Source organism: Heterodontus francisci, chromosome 42 (genome assembly GCF_036365525.1).
Source record: "Heterodontus francisci isolate sHetFra1 chromosome 42, sHetFra1.hap1, whole genome shotgun sequence".
In the NCBI taxonomy this organism is placed as follows: Eukaryota; Metazoa; Chordata; class Chondrichthyes; order Heterodontiformes; family Heterodontidae; genus Heterodontus; species Heterodontus francisci.
In genome coordinates, this window is record NC_090412.1 from 15,863,611 (window position 1) to 15,872,959 (window position 9,349).

At 45.5% G+C, this 9,349-nt stretch overlaps 1 protein-coding gene across 1 annotated transcript; it reads right to left on the reverse strand.

The window, feature by feature from the left end:
• Positions 1-285: 285 nt before the first annotated feature.
• On the reverse strand, positions 286-9,033 carry LOC137355334 (neurofilament medium polypeptide-like). The gene is made up of 3 exons (XM_068020323.1): positions 8,179-9,033; positions 7,970-8,094; positions 286-1,673 (listed from the first exon to the last, which is right to left on the reverse strand). The coding sequence occupies exons 1-3, from the start codon at positions 8,944-8,946 to the stop codon at positions 572-574; spliced, it is 1,995 nt and encodes a 664-aa protein (XP_067876424.1). The 5' UTR covers positions 8,947-9,033; the 3' UTR covers positions 286-571.
• Between the last annotated feature and the right edge of the window lie 316 nt (positions 9,034-9,349).

A 9,349-nucleotide genomic window follows, 5' to 3' on the forward strand; every position in this document is an offset into this window, starting at 1 on the left:
CACTTGTTTATGCCTGCAATATTTACCAGTGCAATTATACATGCAGCAGCAAATTAACTAAGTTATTTCTCTGAGACTATCTCATTTTCTATTTTATAAACAGATACTTCATTCTGTAATCTCTCTGATTGCTGAAGTCACAACATTTAAGAAGTATTTAAATGAGCACTTGAAACGTGATAGCATACAAGACTACGGACCAAGTGCTGGAAAATGGGATTAGAATATTTAGACTTGATGGCCAGCACAGACAAGGTAGGCTGAAGGGCCTGTTTCTGTGCTGTATTACTCTATGACCTTCTGTCCCTTAACATGCATTTCTCATTGTACCATTTCAGTTTTTATTTTTATTAGGCATTTGGCAATAGTTGCTGCTAGCCTTTCTCTTGTTTAACCACTTGTGGCTTATATTTACTTCTCGGCTTTCACTGCAGAAGCTGGTTAATGTTTACCTTCTTAGTTTTTGTTTATTTTTGTTCCTGGTCTATCATGAGTCCCTATTGAATTAGTGCCAGTTGAATTAGGCTCATCTCCCACAGTTGATGTTTCTGTTTTTTGAGCAGCTTCTTTCTCAGTCTTTTTTTTTTGCTTCCGTGGCTTTTAGCTCTTCACCCTTTTCTTTTAGTTTCGCCACACCTTGTTCTACATCCTCTACTTTTGGATCAGCAACCTTTTCCTCTTCAGTCCCTTTTGGTCCAGCTGCTTCCTTCTCTTCAGTTTCTTCTGATTTAGGTCTCTCCTTCTCTTCAGCCTTTTCCTCTTCAGCCTTTTGTTCTTCAGCCTCCTTGTCATCCCTTTCTTTTTCAGTCTTTTCTGATTTAGGAACTTTCTCTTCAGCCTCTTGTGATTCAGCTGCTTCCTTCTCTTCAGCCTCTCCTTTTGGTTCAGTCGCCTCTCCCTCTTCATCCTTCTCTTCAGCCTCTTGTGATTCAGCTGCTTCCTTCTCTTCAGCCTCTCCTTTTGGTTCAGTCGCCTCTCCCTCTTCTTCCTTCTCTTCAGCCTCTCCTTTTGGTTCAGTCGCCTCTCCCTCTTCATCCTTCTCTTCAGCCTCTTGTGATTCAGCTGCTTCCTTCTCTTCAGCCTCTTCTTTTGGTTCATTCGCCTCTCCCTCTTCATCCTTCTCTTCAGCCTCTTGTGATTCAGTAGCATCCTTCTCTTCAGCCTCTTCTTTTGGTTCAGTCGCCTCTCCCTCTTCAGCCTCTTTCTCTTCATCCTTCTCTTCAGCCTCTTGTGATTCAGCTGCTTCCTTCTCTTCAGCCTCTTCTTTTGGTTCAGTCGCCTCTCCCTCTTCAGCCTCTTTCTCTTCATCCTTCTCTTCAGCCTCTTGTGATTCAGTAGCTTCCTTCTTTTCAGCCTTTTCCTCTTCAGCCTTTTCTTTTGGTTCAGTCACCGCTTCTTCTTCAGCCTCCTTCTCTTCATCCTTCTCTTCAGCCTCTTCTTTTGGTTCAGCTGGTTCTTTCTCCACAGCTTCTTCCTCCTTTTCAGCAGCTTCTAGCTCTGCCATATCAACTTCCTTTGTTGTTGCACTAATAATTTCTTCTACAAACCTATATTGTGGCATAGCCTTTGTAGCAGTGGCTTTTGTCTTAGTTGTCACAGAAGGCTGTGGTTTGTATATATGTGATGGGGGAGTGAAGTCACCAAATCTTGTTTCTTCACCTTCAAGGAGTTTCCTTCAAATAAAAAGTAAATAACATGAGTATGTCAATAACATAATAATGAGGCAGGAGACATATAGAATTATAAAAAGCAATTATAAATTAATTTTGTAATTAAGATTAAAGAATATTAAATTAGGTGGAATGAGTGAGTTATTTGTTTTATTTAATAAACTGGATTATGATATTTTCCATCTGATACCAATGACACAGTATGTTAGTCTGCTGTCCTTTCACCTCTGGGATTATGAGTTCCTATCCATCGCATTGTTGAGTTGTACACTCCTCTTTCTGGTAGCTATAAGGGCTGTAACTGAAATAAAGTGGGGCAAACTCGCTGGCCGGAATCTTATCAGCCGCGCAGAACCAGCTTTAGAGGCAGGAGGGGTGGAATTTTAGTATGATGCATGTCAGGTCAGGTGGGATTCCTGAGACGATCCTGTGTCCGAGTCAGCTCGCAGGAGGTGGGGCCATACCGGCACTGGTTACTCGCCCAGCAGCGGGTAACCAATTAGTGGCAATAAAGTGGCGGGGGGATGGGTGTGGGGTGTGGGGGAGGGGGGTGCCTCCCAACCTCACCATAGCCTGCCTGACTGGGCGCAGCATCCCCAGACCCCACTTACCTGGTTGGGAGGGCATTCCTGGTTCCATGGCGTCCTTTTCTTCCAGGTGCAGTCCCAGGATTGGCCACCGCTCCCGGTGTCACGCTGAGACTGAAGAGCTGCTGGCCCTCTGATTGGCCGGCAGCTCTTGGAGGTGGGCGGCAGTCCTTTAAAGGGACAGGCGCACCGACGGCAACCAATTAGTTGCCGGATGGCCGAAAAATGAGCCGAGGTGGTGTTGCTGGTTTTCGGGGCCTGCGCCGCAATGATAAAATTCCAGTCATACTGTGCGATATGTTCAGTTATGTTTGAATGTAAGTGTTAGTTATTCAATCCGCAGCTGTTGGGTAAATACTAATATCACGTTGAGCTGAGCTGTGCAAAACTGCAGAAAGAATCCACTTAGAACCCTCAACAGTCAGCTTCTGCAATGCTGAGAACTATAGGACAAAATAGATCAGTGTGTAATTAAAGTATAAATTTAAAAGGATAGTAATGTAAGAAGGGATTGCAACTTCATTTTCCTTTTAAGGAGCTAATAGTATAACTTTTACTGTAAGTATAGACATATTACATTACTTTTGTCTGTTCACTTGATGATCTTTTGTTCACTAAATGTATTTGATAGTTTAGTCATAAAATGAGGCGTGATATGATACACGACTGCTTATTGAACACAAGAGAAGAATCCTGTGGAGGCACAGCTTCATTCTAGTAGCTAAAATAATTAATCTTTTTGATACCCTGGACACATTACAGTAATTTTACCTAGTTATTGTGGCCAGTTGAGATGCTGTCAATACAATAGGGAGCTGAGATTTGCCTGGAAGAGGAATCTGAAGCAGGAAAGCTGTATCATCTAGAATATGAAAGGCAGAAAGTCTTACTATCCCTGGGTGTATTTGACATCAGGAGTTGCAGGATTGTGATTATAGAATCATAGAACTGTACAGCATAGAAGGAGGCCATTCGGCCCATCAAATCTGCACCAGTTTTTTCAAAGAGCAATCCAGTTAGTCACACTCCCCTGCTCTTTCCCCATATCCCTGCAATTTATTTTCTCCAAGTATTTATCCAGTTCCCTTTCAAAGGTTACTATTGAATCTGTATCCACCACCCTAACAGGCAGTGAATTCCAAATCCCAACCACTCACAGAGTGGGATTTTACTGGCCTCCGGGGGGAGGGAGCTGGGCTCGGAGGGGGGGAGGGCTGGGAGGCCCTGTCCTGATGGTTGCCTGATGCAGACCCGCCGCCGGGGAAGTTTCCCAGCAGCAGGAATGGCAGCAGCTTGGCTATCCACTGACCAGAGGTAGGCGACCAATTTAGCCAAGTAAAGGTCCAATTGAGGGCCATCTTGGACCCAGTTACATGGGGGTGTGGCTGCCAGCTGTATGGTGGTGGCCTCCCTGTGGCCTCCTGCGGGGGGGAGGCTTGAAGGGCCAAAGAGGGGGCCATGGGCAGCAATGGCTGCCCCAATGGGACTACTGCAGGAGCTCCCCCTCCAAATGCCGGAGCGTGCCTGCTTGGCCTTGGCAGAGAAATGAGGTGTCTTCCTCCCCTGCAAGGACATCTCAAGATGAAGGTGCCATCTCTATTCTTGCTGCCTTAGCAGTGGCCATTGATGCTGCTGAGACTTCTGAGCTGCCGACCCTCTGATTGGATCGGCAGTGTGGAGAGCCCACCCGCCATCATTAATTAGATGGCGGCCAATTAAGAGGCTACCTCCGGGACGATTGCCACTGCCCTTCTGTGCGGGTTCGGGACCTGCATATGATTCTGACGTCAGGACTTACCCCCTTCTGAGAAAATCCCGGCCATAGAATCATTACAGAACAGAAGCAGGCCATTCGGACCACTGAGTCCATGATGGCTCTCTGTAGAGCGATCCAGTCAATTCCATTCCCCCCACTCTATCCCTGTAACCCTGCAAGTTATTTCCCTCAAGTACCCATCCAATTTCCTTATGAAATCATTAATCGTCTCCACTTCCAACATCCTCGTGAGCAGTGAGTTCCACGTCATTACCACTTGTTGTGTAAAAAGTTCTTTCCCCCTGAATCTATTGCCCAAAACCTTAAATCTGCTCCCCTAGTCCTTGTGCTATCAGCTAATGTGAACAGCTTTTCTTTGTCTGCCTTATCTAAACCTTTCATAATCTTGTACACCTCGATCAAATCTCCTTTCAATCTCCTTTGCTCCAGGGAGAACAACCCCAGCTTCTCCAATCTAACTTTGCAGCTAAAATCCCCCTTTCCTGGAACCATTCTGGTAAATCTCCTCTGCACTGTCTCAAGGACCCTCACATCCTTCTTTGCGTTAAAAAAGCTTTTCCTCATGCCGCCTCTGGGTCTTTTGCCAATGACCTTATTGACCCTTTAGCCATTGGAAATAGTATCTATTTATTTACTCTATCTAAACCCTCATTGATTTTAAATAACTCTAACAAAGCTACGGTTAGCATTCTGCGCTCTCAGGCGAACCTCAACGTCTCCAGTTTATCCAGGTTGGCAGCAGGAACCCTGCTTAATGTTTGTTTTTTTACCCCTGCCCTAGCCTTTGGGTACTGAGGCCAGCTGTAGTACCCCATTATTGCCCAACAGTGATCAATGGATTCAACACAGGCCAGGAATTGAGTCGAGGGGAAAGGGCGGTGCGGATTTCACTTTTGTTTGCTGTGGTTGTAATTCAACTAACGACATCACCAGCATATAAATGTGTGAGGATTTTTTCTCGCTCTGCTAACAGTCCTTAAAACCTGTCCAGCAATGCTGGTTTTTTAGCAATGCTAATTTGGTTCAAAATGATACAGAATCACTTTGACATCAACATAATGGAACTGCATATTTGTGTGAGTAGCACTTCTGTTATGTTTCCATATTTGTAGGAGAAATTGCATTTGAGTGTTTGATGCAATCTGAAGGATATTGGACAGATTGTGAAACTTTATTTTAATTTTATTAATTCAGTTCTGATTCTTGCACCAATCTATACACTGTACTTGCAACATCAATACAACTAAATCAGACAAATCCTTACTGTTAATTTTATTTGAAAACTCTTCCTTTTTGAACCGTTAATCTCACAGTCAGTTTAAGTACCAATTGTGATCCGTGGCTTTCAAAATGTATCATATGAATTGTAAAAGATTAGCAAAAAACTATCATTATCTGCACATTTCTATTTTGTATATATTATAGGATGACATTCATAAAGGTGACAGACCATAGGGTATTTCCTTATTTTATAGGTTCACTAAACTAAATTATATCGAGCTAAACTGAACTAAACTAAATGGAGTTGATCAAAACTAAATTCCTGCATTGCTGACCTTCTTACTCTGGTGCAGCTCTACTGCAGCTCTCCAAGATAAATTATTCCAGCAGTCGATCCAGCATCATTTGGCAGAGAGTTAATTTATTGATTGCATGTCACGATTATATATGTGTTCTCCGTAAAGTGCAAAATAAAATGGTGATTGGTTATACTGCAATTTTAACCCTTTCTTGTACTTTTTTCTTTGTCTTACGTTGGGAGAAAATAGAGTTATTACCCTCGAAATTCCTTGGCAGGTGGGGGGTTGGGGGGAGGTAGTGGGGGTGTTGTTTAGTGGGAGTGGGGGAGGGGATGGGGTGGTAGTGGGGGTGTTCTTTAGTGGGAGTGGGGGGGATGGGGGGCGGTGGTGGGGGTAGTGGGGGTGTTGTTTAGTGGGAGTGGGGGGGGGGATGGGGGGAGGTGGTGGAGGTAGTGGGGGTGTTGTTTAGTGGGAGTGGGGGAGGTGGTGGGGGTAGTGGGGGTGTTGTTTAGTGGGAGTGGGAGGGGATGGGGGGAGGTGGTGGAGGTAGTGGGGGTGTTGTTTAGTGGGAGTGGGGGGATGGGGGGAGGTGGTGGGGGTAATGGGGGTAGTGGGGGTGTTTAGTGGGAGTGGGGGAGGGGATGGGGGGTTAGTGGGGGTGTTGTTTAGTGGGAGTGTGGGGGGATGGGGAGGTAGTGGGGGTGTTGTTTAGTGGGAGTGTGGGGGATGGGGGGAGGTGGTGGGGGTAATGGGGGTAGTGGGGGTGTTTAGTGGGAGTGGGGGAGGTGGTGGGGGTAGTGGGGGTGTTGTTTAGTGGGAGTGGGAGGGGATGGGGGGAGGTGGTGGAGGTAGTGGGGGTGTTGTTTAGTGGGAGTGGGGGGATGGGGGGAGGTGGTGGGGGTAATGGGGGTAGTGGGGGTGTTTAGTGGGAGTGGGGGAGGGGATGGGGTGGTAGTGGGGGTGTTCTTTAGTGGGAGTGGTGGGGGTAGTGGGGGTGTTGTTTAGTGGGAGTGGGGGGGAGGTGGTGAGGGTAGTGGGGGTGTTTAGTGGGAGTGGGGGAGGGGATGGGGGGTAGTGGGGGTGTTGTTTAGTGGGAGTGGGGGGGGATGGGGGGAGGTGGTGGGGGTAGTGGAGGTGTTGTTTAGTGGGAGTGTGGGGGGATGGGGAGGTAGTGGGGGTGTTGTTTAGTGGGAGTGTGGGGGATGGGGAGGTTGTACAGTGGGAGGTAAGTTAATTCTGGTTTTCTGCTGTTACATTCACTTGCTCTGCCTTCGGTTCAGTGTGGCTGCAGTGTGTGCCATCTATAAGATGCACTGCAGCAACTCACCTCGGCTCCTTTGCCAGCATCTTTCAAACCCATGTCCTTTACCGCCTAGAAGGACAAGGGAAGCAGGTGCATTTGAACACCAACCCCTCCAAGTTCCCCTCCAAGTTCCACACCACCCTGACCTGGAACGATATCGTCGTTCCTGCATCATTGCTGAGTCAAAATCCTGGAACTCCCGGGAAGTCATGGGATCAGGCTTATCCATGATTCCTCACAACTCCAGCTGCAGGAATAGCCAGCTGCCGGAACGGATGAAGGAGAATCGTGTCAGGTTGGGTCGGGTCGAGCGCGAAAAGAAATTAAAGTGCTTGGGCTCGGGTTGGATTCAGGTTGGCTGTGATTGGGTCAGGCCCGGGTTGGGTTTTAATTTTATACCCGAGCCAGGCTTTACTTCATCACACAGACTGCAGCAGTTCAAGAAGGAGGCTCACCATCACCTTCTCAAGGGAAGTTAGAGATGGACAATAAATGCTGCCATTGCCAGTGGCGCCCACATCTCATGAATGAATAAAAACAAAACTTTGGTGGGAGAGTGCACGAACAATTATTTTTTGGCAGATTAGCCCCCTTGCCAAGAGGGCCAAGGAGGCTGCGGTTGGAGTTGGCGCAGTTGCAATTAAAAGAACTCAATCAAATAATTTGGTATGTTTCAGCCTGTGGAGTCAATGTGTGGCATGGTCATCTGACCAAAAGAATTTTATCACAAAGCAAAATTATTTTGCTCTCAACATATTTTTTCAAGTATTAAATCAACTCAGCTGAACACCATTCTTCTTCATTTATTGAATAGTTGCAGTTAATGGCATGAATTTGTTCTGATACGGAGGATATGATTATAATCAAGGCTTTAGTGACTCTTTTCTGACAATCATATTCAGCAACATTGCATAATTACATTAAACAATAACTGCAGCACAGGAATTAATTGTACAAGTTGTCAGGCTCTGTTTCAGAGACTATCACAGTTCGCTTGCAATCTTTTCTTCTGTAATTATGCTCATTATCCTTTTGATAATTATTACATTGCAAATATTAAATCACTTTTCACTCTGTAACTAAGTATCAGTACAGCTCTCAACACATCCTACCTGTAGGAGGCAATCTCCACATCCAAAGCCATTTTGACATGCAGCAGATCATGATACTCTCTCAAGTGAAGAGCCATTTCCTGCTTTGTATTTTTCAGCTCGCTTTCTAATTGTTGAATGCTATCCTGTAAAACAAACAGCAAATTGTTTTTTATGGAGCAAATGGAATTGAAACAAACAATTTCATATTACAGTGTAGGAATTCTCACCTGATATTGGATTAATTCTGCATCATGTCGGTTTTCAATATCATTCAGCTGTTTCTCCAAAGACTCCTTCCTGCCTCTTACTATCTCCAGCTCGAGATTCTTGGACTGCAGTTGCCGATTGTACTCACTGATCTCTTGTCTTGTGCTCTGTAGAGCTTCTTTGTTGATTGCTGCTGCATCATTGAGTTTGGCCACTCTGGATGTGAACCATTCCTCTGTTTGCTGCATGTTGACATTGGTGTATCCTTCCATCTGAGCTCGAATCTCTCTCAGGGCTCCCGTTAGATCAGGCTTCATGAAATCTTTCATTTCAACACTAACCTGTGAAGCTTGGATCTGAGAAAACAGATCAGCCACCTCTTCCTTGTGACTGTTCTTGAGAAATATGATTTCATCCATGAGAGATTGTGCTTTCCTTTCTAGCTCTAATTTAATCATATTGGAATTGTCTCTGTCTTTCTTACTGGCCTGAATACTTGCTTCAGTGTCATGTCGAATTTGTCTTTCTTCCTCATATTTCTGCTTCAGTTGTTGGAGATCTTCCTCCAGGTGATCCCGCTCCAGGTGAATTTTCAATTTCTGATTTTCAGTTTCTTGGATGAGGTTTCGTATCTCTGACAGTTCTGGCTCATAGATATTTGCAAGGCCAGATTGGGAAGTTTGCCTCTCTCTGAGTGCTGTGATTTCTGCCTCCAGCCCCTTGTTCTGTTGTTCCAGCTGCCTGACCTTGTCAATATAACCGGCAAAGCGGTCATTAAGTCCCTGCATCAACTCCTTCTCATTGATACTGACCACTTTGTGATCTCCATTGAAGATGCCAGACTGATAGAACTGCACATTTTCTGATGATCTGTGAGCTGGTACATTGTATCCTCGAGTCACACACGAGCTACTGTGCTTGAGGGATGAGGCAGTTCCTCTGGACCAGCTCTGAGTGCGGGAGCCCATCTCTCGAGGCAGATTCCTGGAGGAGTCTGAGTGCAGCTTTCTTGTTGGAAAGGCATCAAGAATATCCCAGCTGTAACTCATCTTGCTGCAACAGGACTGTTCGTAACAGTGCAGAGCCACATCCTTCACTGAACCTTTTATTGGGAAACCTGATGCTGACGCTGCTAATTTGATTATTTTCCTACTTAAAGGAAATTTGTGATGCTTGCACTCTTTTACTGCT

Coding starts and splice junctions, on each gene's coding strand:
- LOC137355334 (XM_068020323.1), bottom strand. CDS start 8,946: ATGCAGGGACTTAATGACCGCTTTGCCGGTTATATTGACAAGGTCAGG. Junction 8,095..8,178: donor CAGAATTAATCCAATATCAG/GTGAGAATTCCT, acceptor TTTGTTTTACAG/GATAGCATTCAACAATTAGA. Junction 1,674..7,969: donor GTGGAGATTGCCTCCTACAG/GTAGGATGTGTT, acceptor TTTTATTTGAAG/GAAACTCCTTGAAGGTGAAG.